General features: G+C 43.8%; 1 protein-coding gene across 3 annotated transcripts in view; it reads left to right on the forward strand.

The window, feature by feature from the left end:
* whrna (whirlin a) overlaps window positions 1-14,555 on the forward strand; it is a 119,648-nt gene extending 105,093 nt beyond the window's left edge. For all 3 annotated transcript variants that reach the window (XM_069890163.1, XM_069890173.1, XM_069890177.1), the window contains 2 exons: window positions 12,167-12,289; window positions 13,371-14,555. In XM_069890163.1, the coding sequence (XP_069746264.1) occupies window positions 12,167-12,289; window positions 13,371-13,553 (306 nt within the window). In that variant the 3' untranslated portion in view covers window positions 13,554-14,555. The remainder of the gene's footprint in view (window positions 1-12,166; window positions 12,290-13,370) is intronic.
* Window positions 14,556-14,873: the final 318 nt, after the last annotated feature.

Consider the following 14,873-nt stretch of genomic DNA (forward strand, 5'->3'; position numbering starts at 1 on the left):
TGGTTCATTACCCTCCCCTTTTAGGATGTCTTGGACACCTGTAGTTACATCCCAGACACTGGCACCAGGGAGGCAAACCACCATCTGGTTACCTTTGTCGTATCCATAGAATCCTTTATCAGTCCTCCTGACCATCGAATCCCCTATAACTATTGCCCTCCTCTTCCTCTCCCTACCCTTCTGGGCTACAGAAGCTGACCTCATGCCAGAGGTACAGCCACTGCTGCCTTCCCCAGCTTGACTGTCATCCCCCCCCGTCCCAGCCCCCTCCCCACCCCCCGTCCCAGCCCCCTCCCTCCCCCCCCCCAACAGTACTCAAGGAGGAGTATCGATTGTTGAGGACTACAGGCTCAGGCGCTCTCTCTTGACCCTGACCCTTCCCTGACAAAGATCTAACCAAGTTTCCTCTTGAATATCTATTTTTAAATCTTTTTCTTGACTTACGAACTCCTGATTTATACATTCCTTTTGCAAAATTGCACACAATATTCAAAGTGCGGTCTCACCAATGACTTGAATAACTTCAACATAACATCCCAACTTCTATACTCAATGCTTTGTTTTATAAAGGTTAAGACGCCAAAAGCTCCCTATCCACATCCAACACCACCTTCAGGGAACAATGTATATGTATTGATCTCTTTGCTCCTCTGCAATCCTCAATGGTCTATCATTTACTGTGTATATCCTACCCTGATTCACTCTTACAAAGTGCAACACCTCACACTTATCTGCATTAAATTCCATCAGCCATTTACTGGCCCAATTTCCCAGCTGGTCCATATGCCTCTGCAAGCTTTGAATATCTTCCTTACAGTCCACTATGTCTCCTATCTGTCATTGGCAAGCTTGCTAATCCAATTCACCACATTATCATTTAGGTCATTTATATAGATAACGAACAATAATGGTCCCATCACAGATCCCTTTGGCACACCACTCGACACAGTCCTCCAGTTTGAAAATCAATCATCCACCACCACTCTGTTTTCTTCCAATTTCATTCCAGTTTGCAACTTCCCTATGTATGTCTAGTGTCCTAACCTTCTGAACCAACCTCTCATGTGGAACCTTGTCAAAGGCTTTATTAAAATCCATATAAACAACATCCACACCCTTTCCCTCATCAACCTTTTTGGTAACTTCCTCAAAAAGCTCTGCAAGATTTGTTAAACACATCCTGCCACGCATAAAACTATGCCGACTGTCGTTAATCTGCTGTTGACAGTCCAAATATCTATATATTTTATCTCTCAGAATCCTTCAAATAATTTACATACTACTAATGTCAGGCTCACTGGCCTATAGTTTACTTTTGGAGCCCTTCTTAAACAGCGAGACAACTTGAGCTACTCTCCAATCTGTACAGTTAAATTTTAGGATACAATTGCAGAAGAAAAAAAACCCCATGTAGTCAAAACCTCTTCCATTTAGCAAGGTTAGAAAAAAAACTAATATGTGGATGTCAAGTGATGACAACTCGGAAACCGACACAGCATCGAAGTTTAGATCTGCTTAAAACTTTAGATAATGGTAACGGTCCATAAAAGGACCCCATGTCTTTAAGAAATTAGTAATTGAATCTTTAATGCCATATCTAATTTTTTCTAAACTTAAACAGGACATAATATCATTGAACCCTTGTGTATGTGTAGGTGGAGGGTTGTCCTTCCATTTGATCAATATTACACGTCTGGCTATCGGTGTAAAAGATAAAATTTGGTTTTGAGATGGTCAATAAAATATCATCATCAGGGAGTCATGGTTAATTAAAGGAAATTATGTATAGAAATGAGAGGTAAAATATAAATACTTCTATTTACACATTTTGCATTCTCAAAATGTAAACAGAATGGTATCTCATTGAGACTAAATTTCAATGCATGCATGCAACATTTTGATATTCAAGATTATTTTTGAGGAGATAAGTGGTAAATTTGCCTCACCCACAGGAAAAAAACATTTTAAGGTTGTATGTGATGTCATGAATATACTCTGACAATAAATCTGAAATCTAAATCTGATTTCTGAGATGAAGTGTTGTGAGGCTAATAAATCTCACAAGAGAAACTTGTCCGTGAACTACTCTTTGCAGATGATGCCGCTTTAGTTGCCCATTCAGAGCCAGCTCTTCAGCGCTTGACGTCCTGCTTTGCGGAAACTGCCAAAATGTTTGGCCTGGAAGTCAGCCTGAAGAAAACTGAGGTCCTCCATCAGCCAGCTCCCCACCATGACTACCAGCCCCCCCACATCTCCATCGGGCACACAAAACTCAAAACGGTCAACCAGTTTACCTATCTCGGCTGCACCATTTCATCAGATGCAAGGATCGACAATGAGATAGACAACAGACTCGCCAAGGCAAATAGCGCCTTTGGAAGACTACACAAAAGAGTCTGGAAAAACAACCAACTGAAAAACCTCACAAAGATAAGCGTATACAGAGCCGTTGTCATACCCACACTCCTGTTCGGCTCCGAATCATGGGTCCTCTACCGGCACCACCTACGGCTCCTAGAACGCTTCCACCAGCGTTGTCTCCGCTCCATCCTCAACATCCATTGGAGCGCTCACACCCCTAACGTCGAGGTACTCGAGATGGCAGAGGTCGACAGCATCGAGTCCACGCTGCTGAAGGTCCAGCTGCGCTGGATGGGTCACGTCTCCAGAATGGAGGACCATCGCCTTCCCAAGATCGTATTATATGGCGAGCTCTCCACTGGCCACCGTGACAGAGGTGCACCAAAGAAAAGGTACAAGGACTGCCTAAAGAAATCTCTTGGTGCCTGCCACATTGACCACCGCCAGTGGGCTGATAACGCCTCAAACCGTGCATCTTGGCGCCTCACAGTTTGGCGGGCAGCAGCCTCCTTTGAAGAAGACCGCAGAGCCCACCTCACGGACAAAAGGCAAAGGAGGAAAAACCCAACACCCAACCCCAACCAACCAATTTTCCCTTGCAACCGCTGCAATCGTGTCTGCCTGTCCCGCATCGGACTGGTCAGCCACAAACGAGCCTGCAGCTGACGTGGACTTTTTACCCCCTCCATAAATCTTCGTCCGCGAAGCCAAGCCAAAGAAAGAAGACACTTAATCCACGTGGTACCCAGTTAATTACCCTAATCCCTCCAGTTTTCCCATTAGTTACACTAATCTCTGCAGTATTACCATTAGTTACACTAATCCCTGCAGTACCACCATTAGTTTTACTAATCTCTGCAGTACCTCCATTAATTACACTAGTCCCTGAGTTAACCATAACCATATAACCGTTTACAGCATGGAAACAGGCCATGTTGGCCCTTCAAGTCCGTACCGGTTCACTTGAACAACTCCACTAGCTCCTCCGCAAACTCCTGAGGAAGTAGAGGCTTTCTTCATGATGCCATTGGTGTGTTGGTTCCAGGAAAGATCTTCCGTCCATCCTCAAGGACCCCCACCACCCAGGCCGTGCCCTCTTCACTTTGCTATCATCGGGAAGGAGGTACAGGAGCCTGAAGACAAGTACCCAGTGGCACAAGGACAGCTTCTCCCCCTCTGCCATCAGATTCCGGAATGATCATTGATCCACTGACACTGCCTCACTGTGACTTTCTGGGCACTATTTTTCATAAGGTGGTTTATATGAATGCCCTGTGATTCTGCCGCAAAATCCCAATCAACTATGCTTGGATTGCACCTTGCTGTGTTTGGAATTCCCCATTCTATGCACTGATGTGTCAGGAAATGAGCGAGCCGGGACCCTGATACAGAACTCTGCCTGCTGCCAGCATTTATACAGCAAAGAATGCCCAAGAGCCCAGACTGCTTACATTAATCCCTAAGATAACCCTTTAGTAATACTAATCTGTGCGGTACCGTTAGGAACTCAAAATGTGAAAGATCAAGGTTGCAGAATGAGTCTCTGCCAAATAAACTGGCAGGTGTTTATAACTCTGCATAAAACTGAACACACATTTAATACTCAGCAAATAGCTGACCTTAACTTTATGACCATACAATGAATGATTACAAGCCTACATTCTGTTCTGTTTCAAATTGTTTGTTGGTACTTCCATACCACACAGTGATGCAATCAGCCAGAATGCTCTCCACGGTACACCTGTAGTAGTTTTTGGGGGTCTTTGGTGCCATATTGAATCTCCTCAAACTCCTTACAAAGTATAGCCGTTGGCGAGCCTTCTTGCATAGTTTGAGATTTTGCTTTACAGACAATGTTTTCCTGAATAATCGAAGTCCATTTTGGCACATAGAAGGCAATGGTTGACTTTCATTGTTGATATCTTCCTTTGATAAGAGGTGAGTCCTAAGATATGAGAAGCCATCCAATAGTTTGCAGTCTTGCAATGAACCTTTTTTTGTTGGAGGATATCATTCATTGAGAGGCAGGTGGTAAAAGAGTTGAGTGTAAGGCTTCCCACCATATCGAAGTACATTGTCTGCATACTGCAGCTGGACTGCTGAGGTTTGACAGCCATCACCCTAGAGTATTGTCACCATTTAATGAATAGTTTCCTGTTAACTCTGAAGATTAGCTTCACTCCTGTAAGCATTTATTGAAGAGTGTGTGTAGCATCATGATGAGGGAGATGGAGACAAGTGTAGAGGCAAGTGTCACATTTGTGGCCCGAAATGTGAAGTTAATAAAACATTAAACACAAGTTTTATTAGGTAAACTTCTCAGTGGCTTTATTCTCCAGTTTCCCTTTGTTCTCTTGCTTGTGTTCTTATCTCCCTCTCATACCACATGACTTCCGGTACATCTCATACATATTCATTATCATGACATCCCTCCTTTAATCAGAAATAAACTTTACCTTCACTTACCAATATCCCTCGGAAACATACTAACATCGTAACTAATGGTAATACTATAACTCAACTACATAAACTTTACTTCCTACAGCACTCATACATGCACTTTATGATATAAGATTAAAATACTGTCCCAAAGTTCTTATTAAAACTATGGCACAAAGTCTTCGTATCGTTTGGGCACTTTCCGGTTTCGTTTCGGCCTGCCTGCGATATTGTCGTCGCTTCTCGGTTGTTCACTCTCAGCGTCGGAAATACTGCTCGCCACGGCTTCGGGTGTTTCTGGCGCTCTAGTCACTTCATCAGGAGTGCTGGTAACTGCCTCTGGAACATCATCAGGTCTCTCAGTTTCAGCATCTCGTATTGGCTTTTCAATGGCTCGATGTATCTCTGGACTGGTACCTTTTTATACTTGATACATTTCTCTTATACAGGACTCCATTCGGAGACTTGACTGTCACCATACTGCCACTTCTGGATACGACAGTATAGGATTGATGGTAATAAGGTGTGTCTAGCTTACCACCAGTTTCATGCCTCACTAGAACATTATCTCCTGGCATGATGTCTGAGTACTTGGCTCCACGTTTCGAATCTGTGTACAGCTTTGCTGCACCTTTCTTTTCAGCATCGTGGTCCCTCATCTCCTGGTCGTCTCGGATTTCCTTTATTTCTGGCATTTTTGTGCGGATTTTTCTCCCAAAAAATGCTTCTGCAGGACTTTTTCCAGTGGTTGCATGAGGCGTTGCTCAATAGACAGCCACATAAGATAGCAATGCTTCTCGCCAATTTTGTCCTTCAGCGTGTGCAATCCTCAATCGTTTTTCAATGGACTGATTTTGTCTCTCTACTTCTCCGTTGGCTTGCGGCCATTTCGGAGTTACTTTATGATGGTGGATACCTGTGGTCCTCATGTATTCTGCAAATGTCTCTGAAATGAATTGTGGACCATTGTCAGAGTATAATGTAACAGGTAATCCATATCTTGCAAATATCTCTGCTAATGCTTGTATTGTTTTTTTCAGTGGTTGTGGACTTCAACACCACGTACTCATAGTATCTGCTGTATTAATCTATCACTACCATAATTGATTCACCCGTCGGTAAAGGTCCAAGAAAATCAACAACTACGTCGATCCATGGTCCTGTCGGGAGTAGCGTACTCCAGATCGGTTCTGGCGGATTACTCCTACTTGTGATTTGACATCCATGACAAGTTTTAACAAATTTCTCTGCGTCTTTATCACAACCTGGCCACCATACCTTGATCCTGAGGTTTTGCTTGGTACCAACAATGCCTAGGTGTCCTTCATGCGCTAAGGATACGATCTTCGGTCTCAATCTTTGCGGTATTACCAATCTGCAACCTCTTAATACACACTGTCCGATGCAACAAAGTTCGTCTCTAATGGGAATGTAAGCTTTGTGAGTACACTTGTCCCATTGTCCACTCTGTATGCATTCTCTTACTTCCATGAGTTCTGGATCACGTTCGGATTCTCTCTCGACTTCCTTCGTAGTCACAGCTTTCGGTGTCGACTGAATAGAAAGCTCTCTGTTTCTGTTCCCAATTCTGACTTGGATTGTGGACATCCATCCTTCACCAATCTGGACAGCGGATCTGCAATGTTTGCTTTCCCTTCAATGTGGATTACTTTATATTTGTAGGGTTGTAGTCTGAGTACCCATCTCTCTATTCTGGCACATGGTTTGGATCTAGGTGCATAGATCACCTCTAATGGCTTATGATCTGTGATGAGTTCAAATTCAATGCCGTATAAATATGCATGGAACCTCTCACAGGCCCATACAAGTCCGAGTGCTTCTTTCTCTGTCTGAGAGTATCTTCTTTCCACATCTGATAACGATCTGCTGGCATAGGCAATGATTCTTGGTCCTCCATCATGCATCTGGACCAACACGGCTCCTAAACCAACCGGGCTGGCATCCGCTATGACTTTGGTTGATGCCGCCGGATCGTAATATCCAAGAGTTTTTGCATCTGTCAGGCTTTGCTTCAGCGCTGTGAACGCTTTCTTCTGCTCAGATCCAAAATGAAATGGTACACCTTTCCTGGTTAGTTTCCTTAGTGGTTCTGCCACTGTAGCGAAATTAGGAATGAACTTTGCACAAAAATTGACCAATCCCAGGAAACTCCTCACCTCTGTTGCGTTCTGAGGTGCACGTGCCTCTGCAATAGCTTTCACCTTGGCCTCTGCAGGGTTTAGTCCTTCCCGTGTAAGTCTGTGTCCCATGAAGTCCATTTCTGACACACCGAACTGGCACTTGTTTCCATTCACGGTAAGGCCTGCCTCCTGTAGTCTAGATAGTACACGCCTCAACCGTTTGTCATGCTCTTCCTTCGTTGGTGCATGGACTATGATGTCGTCAGAAATGTTGGCAACTCCAGGAATGCCTTGAATCACTCGATGGATTTCATACTGGTAGATCTCCGAAGCTGCATTAATTCCAAATGATAGTTTCTTGTAACAATACAATTTACAGTGAGTCACAAATGTTGTTACATCTCGGGAACCTGGATCCAGCTCTAATTGATGATAGCCCCATTTCAGATCAATTTTTGAGAATATCTTGCTGGTAGTTAGTTCTTGAAGTATTTCCTCCACTGTTGGTATAGGGTGTCGTTCTCTAATTATAGCTTCATTGGCCATTCTCATGTCAACACCTAGTCTTATGTCACCCTTTGGTTTGGGCCCAATCACTACGGGACTGACCCATTGTGTCGAATGTTCCACCGGTTCAATAATGTCTTGTTCGATCAATTCTTTAATTTTGGCTTCGACTTTCCCACGAAGTCCAAACGGAGTTCGGCGCATTGGTTGTGCCTTGGGTTTGACCATTTCATCTACCGCTAGCTTCAATTGTCGACCTTTCAGCTTTCCTACTCCTTGGAAGACTGCGGGGAATTCTTGCTTCATATCCTCGTATGACTGAATTGAATTGACACAAGCTCCTATATGAAGTATTGCCAGGTCTTGCGCTGTGCTTCTACTCAGCAATGGTTCTCCCCTCTCTTCTATGACCATAAACTCTGCTTCGGTGTACTTATCTCCAGCTTCAACAGTTGCAGTAAAACATCCAATGGTCTGCAATAGCTTGGTTGCTGTGTATGGATACAGTTTCTTGGAACACTTCTTTGAGGTACAGATGATCTTTTTCCTTTTCAACTTCTCCCATAAATGTCAATCAATCACATTACTGTCACTGCCTGAGTCTACAATGACCTGCACTGTCACCCCACCAATGATCACTGGGACCTTCTCATGATGTACTTCATTCAACGTAAATTGGTAACAACTCTGTTCCTCCTGGGTATCATCATCGTCACCGTCTATCTGGTGAATGGTATCTTTCTTTCCAGGATACTTTCCTTTCCCCCAGGCTTTGCCTTTGGAAGTTGTACTCTTCCTCTTCTGGTCTGCATTGGACTTGCTTTTGCACTTCTTTGCAAAGCGGTCCTTACCTCCACACTTTCTGCAAACTTTGCCTTTGGCCGGGCAATATGGGTCTTTTCCAAAGTGACCTCGGTTTCCACATTTATAACACTCCACGTCCTGTGTCGACGTATATCTTGGCTAATTATGGCGATGTGAGAGCCTCTTAATTTGCTGGCTTGAGTTGTCTTTCAGGGTCATGGTATGAAATTGCCCCTTCAACAGCCTCTAATGCAGCAGCAATGGTTAAAGCATCGGTGAGTTCCAACTCACTCCCTCTTTCCAGTGGACGTCTTTTGAGTTTATCTGATCTGCAGTGCTGTACGACTTGATCCAATAATTGGTTGTCCAAATCAGCTGGCATGCAATTGCATCCCACAGCTAGCTGACGTAGTCTTGTCACGTACTGAGCAATTGTCTGGCCATCTTCTTGTCTCGTTCTCCGAAACAAATGGCGTTGAAATGTAGCATTCGGTGTCACTGCATAGTGTGCATTTAATGCATCTACCGCTTTCCGGTACTCATCCTTTCTTCCAGTATTCAAAAGTGTCCTAAATGTTTCCCGAACTGCGGCTCCCGCAGTGAAAAGAAGTAACGCCCTTCTCTGTGCTTTTTGTTCAACTGTACCGGTATCTAGAAATAGGCCATGACTGTCAGCGTAGGATTCAAATTCTTCCAGCCATGCCTTCCACTTCACACTTACAGTGCTTGCATCACCCGTTGGGTCAAAATGAGCAATTCCACTATGTGTTAGAAAGTCACTGTCTGCCCCAGCCATGGGGAAATATTCCAGCCCCAAAAGTACTGAGACAAAGAGAAAATTCTTATCACCTTGAAGTTGTCTGTAATCCTCTGTAATCTTGTTTAGTCTTTAATTTTCTTCAAGCTTCTTTCATTCTCGTTGCCAATGTCACATTTGTGGCCCGAAATGTGAAGTTAATAAAACATTAAACACAAGTTTTATTAGGTAAACTTCTCAGTGGCTTTATTCTCCAGTTTCCTTTTGTTCTCTTGCTTGTGTTCTTATCTTCCTCTCATACCACGTGACTTCCGGTACATCTCATACATATTCATTATCATGACAGCAAGGACTCAGCTTTCGTGCCACCACTCTTCATTGAGATGAACTCCATTGCAATCATGAAGCAGGATTAGGTGGAAACGAACTTGTTAGCTGTTGAGTTTGTGGAGTCAAAAGTTGTAGCGAAGTGGGGAGCAGCTGTGTAGAGTTCTGATGCTGCTCCCCTCTCCCATTAACTGTTTTACCACTTGAAGAGCCAGACAAGATGAAGACCAGCAGGAATCAGAACCTTCAGCAGAGCTTCCTGGTCTCAAATGGTAATAGCTAGGAAGCAGAACGACAAGTGGCTACAATTTAGCATTTAACACCCCTCAAAATTGATCAGCAAACTCCAAGGCCTGGTACTCAACAGCCTATTGTGTTATTGGATCCTTGATTCCCTCACCTCCAGACCACAATCAGTGAGCATTGGTAAAAATCTTCTTCACGATCACTATCTGTCCTAAAGGCAGGCCATAAGAGGTGGATAAGGAAAGGAGGGCACAGTAGTAAGCAGGGGAAGAGGGATGGCTCTAAGAAGAGAGGGAAGATGAGGGGGAAGGGAGGGAGAATGGAGGGAAAATAAGCAAAATTATGAGAAATTGATGTTAATGTCATCCAGTTGGAGAGTGGCCATACAGAAAATAGAGTGTTGTTCCTCCAATTTACGGGTGGTCTTGGTGGGATAGTACATGAGGATATTGACGGAGATGGGAGTGGGACGCAGTATTGAAATGGTTGGGCACTGGGAGATAGATCCCTATCACTCTTAATGAATTTTTAAAATAAATATAATGCATATCAAAATTTTCCATTTTCAAAATATGTAAATGTATATAACTTTTTTCTTACAAAACAAAACACAACCCATTCCCTCCCTCCCTCTTCCCAGTATAAATCTTCCCAGTATAAATCTGTATGCCATCAGGGCTTAAAATTGCGTGTAAAAAAGAGAAACTCTTCACCTTGGAGGTCACTTATATTTATTATAATAGCACCTTTTTATATTTGGGCCCCTATTTAGTCCATATATGGTTGCCATACTTTTATAAATATGTCATATTTGTTCTTTAGATTGTATGTGATTTCTCTCTCTCTTCTCCCCCCCCCCTCCCCCACCGCCCCCCCATAGGTATACAACTATTCATCTGTCTTCCTTCGTGTTATCTGTAGGGGGTGTCTGGCTTTCAAGTAATCTCAATACATTTTTTTTTGCCACAGCTAAAGCTATTTTAACAAATGAAATATGGAATTTAATTAGTTTTATACTTATTTCAATAAAATTGCCCAAAAGATAAAGCTCCAGGTCGCCTGCGAAGGCCACCCCATTATCCTTGTTAGTATTTCAGTAATATCCTGCCAGATAGGTCTCACCTTCACACACAACCACGTAGCATGTAAGAATGTTCCTGTTTCTTTCCCACTTCTCCGATATTTCAGATTTTGATTTATGCAACTTCTGTGGTGTGAAGTATAATTGGTGTAGGAAATTGTATTGCACTAATCCTTGCGGACAGAGCCAAAAGTGCTCATCGAAGTGATCTCCCAGTCTGTGCCCAGTCTCTCCAATCTAGAGAAAGCCACAAAGGGAACACTGGATATAGTAAATCAATCCTATGGATACACAAGTTTGGGGCTCACAATTGTCATGAGGAAGGAAGTGTGACCGCAGGTTTGGCATTTCCTATGGCTACAGGGCAATGTGCCGGGGGGGGGGTGTTGGTGGGGAGGGATGCGTGCACGAGGGAGTCAAGGAGGGAGTGATCCCTACGGAAGGCAGAGAGGGGAGGATGTGTCTAGTGGTGGGATCATGTTGAAGGTGATGGAAATTTATTGGGTGCGTAAGCTGGTGGGGTGGTAGGTAAGGACAAGGGGAATCCTGTATTTTTTGCCTCTGGAGCCAGAGGGGGCCAGGCAGACAAACAGAAATGGAGGAGATGTGGGTGAGGACCAAGTTGATGGTGGTGGAGGGGAAGCCACATTTTAGGAATAAGGTGATTTCGGATGATCTGGTCTGGAAGACCTCATCTTGGGAACAGATGCAGTGGAGACAGAAATTGCGAGAAGGAAATAGAATCCTTGCAGGGACCTGGGTGTGAAGAAGTGTACTCAAGGTAATTATGTGAGTTGGTAGGTTTGTAAAATATGTCAGTGGAAAGCTTGTCTCCTAAGATGGAGAGATCAAGAAATAGGAGAGTGTTGTCAGAGATTAACCAGGTGAATTTGAGATCAGGGTGGAAGTTGGCAGCAAAGTGAATGTAGTTGACGAGCTCATCACGGGTGTATGAGGCAGCTTGACATAGTCATCAATATAACGGAGGAAGAGTTGAGGGGCCTTGCCTGCATAGGGTTGCTCCACAGGCCTACAAATGGGCAGGCATGGGACCCATGGCTACACCCTTGATTTGAAGGAAGTGAGATGAGCAATTATCAAAGACCCTCGCCATCCAGGAAATGCTCTGTTCTCACTGCTACCATCAGGAAAGAGGTCTAGATGCCACAAGACTCACACCATCAGGTTAAGGAACAGCGGCTACCCCTCCACCATCAGACTCAACAACAAACTCAACCAGGGGCTCATTTAAGGACTATATTGAATTTTTTCCCCCTCTCTGTATTGCACAGTCAGTTTATGATTTTTTTTTATTTGTTCACATGTGGACATTGTATACAATTTTTCTGCACTACCAACAAGTGGTAATTGTACCTCATCTGCACGAGAAAAGAATCTCAGGATTGTATGTGATGTCATGTATGTACTTTGACAATAAACCTGAATCTTAAATATAAACTTTGATTTTCCTGGATTAACTGTGGAGTTTTCCCTCCTCCTCAGCCTGGCCTATTGGAACCAACCTCTGTTTTGGTGAGGGTCCCAAAAAGTGCACCTACCCTCGGCATCGCCATCGAAGGGGGGGCTAACACGCGTCAGCCCCTGCCCCGCATTGTCACCATACAGGTGGGTTGTCGGCAGCCGCAATACAGCTTTGAGCTTTACTTGTCATTCAGTTATGTAGGGTCTTCATTCAGGAACCTTACACTAATATAGATACCAATGTGCTACCAGGTTCAAAGTATGGGGGTGTTACTGAACTGGGATCCAGAAACCAAGACTGCTGATTCAGGGATACAAATTCAAACTGCATCATAGAAATCTGTAAGCTTCTGCAAGGATTGGTGCTGGTGGTCTTACCTGGGATCTATCCTGCACGCAATTTCCAGCGAGCTCCTCCAGTAAGGAGGATGAAGGATAAATGCCGGCACTGTGTGGGCTCAGTCTCATTAATGAGTCATTGAATCAGAAGCAGGAGACACCATTTAATAAGATGAGGGCTGATGCACACAGCTCATTCTACTCACTACACTTAAATCAATCGGGCCAGCTCCAGAATTAACCCGAGAGGCAACCTCTCAGCATCTCATTGATCACTCGAGAATGATGGGACCAAGTGACATCATCTCTCCTTCCCCATTATGTACCAATTTTCCAGTCTTTTCTCACAAGACCATCTCAGTTTCAGCAATGCGTCTAACTGAACTACTGGAGGAGCATAGCCGGTCTTTTCAGCGTCTATAGGAGATAATTTATAGGAGATATATTTGACTCCTATAGACGCTGAGAAGACCGGCCGAGTTCCTCCAGCCTTTCATTGTGTTCTTACTACAATCACAGCGTCTGCAGACTTCTGTGTTTCACCCAGCAATGTAACTGTTCATTCATATAAACCCCATGCATTTTAAAATACATTTACCATTGTCCTGCTCTTCCATTTGTTCACTCGACTCTGGCCAACTGTCGCAAAGTTGCAGAACTCAAACAGCCAGATCAAAGATTGCCATGCACCTCTTAATCTCCATCTGTAAAGTTAGCATTTCCAGCCTGACACCGAATCTGTCACCACTGCCATCAGCTAATACCTTGAGAAAACACTTCACAATTCAGGGTTAATGAGGAATACAAACAAAGTTGTATTTTAATATTATTCAGAGTTTTGATATTACTGTGCTTGTTCAAATGGTGACATGTAGCATTTTTCCAGCGGGGCGGATCGGCTCATAACTGCGGAAAACTGAAGGTCGGACATGTCATTTTGGAGGTGAACGGGTTGCCACTTCGTGGGAAAGAACACAAAGAGGCAGCAAAAAGAATTGCAGAAGCATTTAAAACCAAAGACAGGGACTGCATTGATCTCCTGGTAACAGAATTTAATGTTGCACTTTAGGAACTTTGCTGCTAAGCATGCTTGAAAAGCTCAAACGATGTGCCCTCACCATAGGTCAAGTCCTACAGCTGATGGAGAGGTGGCTGTAACTGCAGGTACATTTCCCTCTTTCCTCTTGTGTCCAGTCTGCTGACCAGAGCTTACCACCAACACATCACTCCAGCTGTCAGCAAAATCCTTTATAGTTTTTGCATTCGATCTTTGTTTTCAGAGTAATGCCTAGGTAGAACATTACTTTCTAGCATCTTGCATTTTAAGTAAGTATTTTGGTCATAAATGTGAACTAATTCTGCCAATTAACCCAAAGGAGAAATAACATTTCAGACTGACATCCAGGAGAGGGATGCTGCCATGGATTGGAGAGAAGCTGATGTGACACAATTTTTTAAGAAAGAAGGGAGAAAGAATCAGGGAATTAAAGACCAATTAGCCTGACTTCATTGGTTGGGAAAATTTTGGAGTCAATTTAGAGAGGTGTGACAAATTTGTTCAAGTCAGCATGGTTTCATGGAAGGGAAATTGTACTTGATAAATCTTCAAATTTTGAGAATGTAACCAATTGAGTGGAGATGGTGACCCATTTAATGTGGAGTATTCAAAAGGCTTTTGATGAGGTTGTGCACAAGAGATTTGTGTGCAAAACTGGGGAGCAAGTGAGGTAATGTACTAACGTGAATAGAAAATTGGTCAGTAGGCAGGAAGCAGTCTGGTAATAAATAGGTCCTTATCAAGTTGACAGGCAGTTCCTGCTGGGGTACCACAAGGTTCAGGGCTGGTTATACATCATCTGATTAGAAATTACGATGAGTCAGTTACAGATTACGGAGAGATTGGCCGGTAACAGAGAAGTAAATCACGAAAATCTGTAGACTCTGTGGTTGAAACACAAACACAAAATGTTGGAGAAGCTCAGCAGGCTTTATGTAGCAATGGTAAAAATACAGAACTGATGTTTTGGGCTTAAGCCCTTCATCAAGGTATGAGAGAATGCCGACAGGTGTCTGAACAAAAGGGTGGGTGGGGGAGGGCGTGGCAAAGGCAGGAGATGATAGAGGAGACAGCAGCAATGTGGGGAGGAGGGAAGGCTGGGTGGGTAAGGGGGAAGGCAGGGGAGAACTAGAAAGACTGGAAAGGTGGAGGGGAAAGAAAAGGAGAGCAAGTTTAGCAGAAAGCAGAGAAATCAAAGTTAAGGCCATCTGGTTGGAGAATGCCCAGAAGGAAGATGAGGTGTTGTTCCTCCAATTTGCAGGTGGGTCAGGTGGGATAGTACACAAGGCCATGAACAGACATGTAAGCTTGGGAGTGTGACTCTGACTTGAA

Source organism: Narcine bancroftii, chromosome 1 (assembly GCF_036971445.1).
Source record: "Narcine bancroftii isolate sNarBan1 chromosome 1, sNarBan1.hap1, whole genome shotgun sequence".
In the NCBI taxonomy this organism is placed as follows: Eukaryota; Metazoa; Chordata; class Chondrichthyes; order Torpediniformes; family Narcinidae; genus Narcine; species Narcine bancroftii.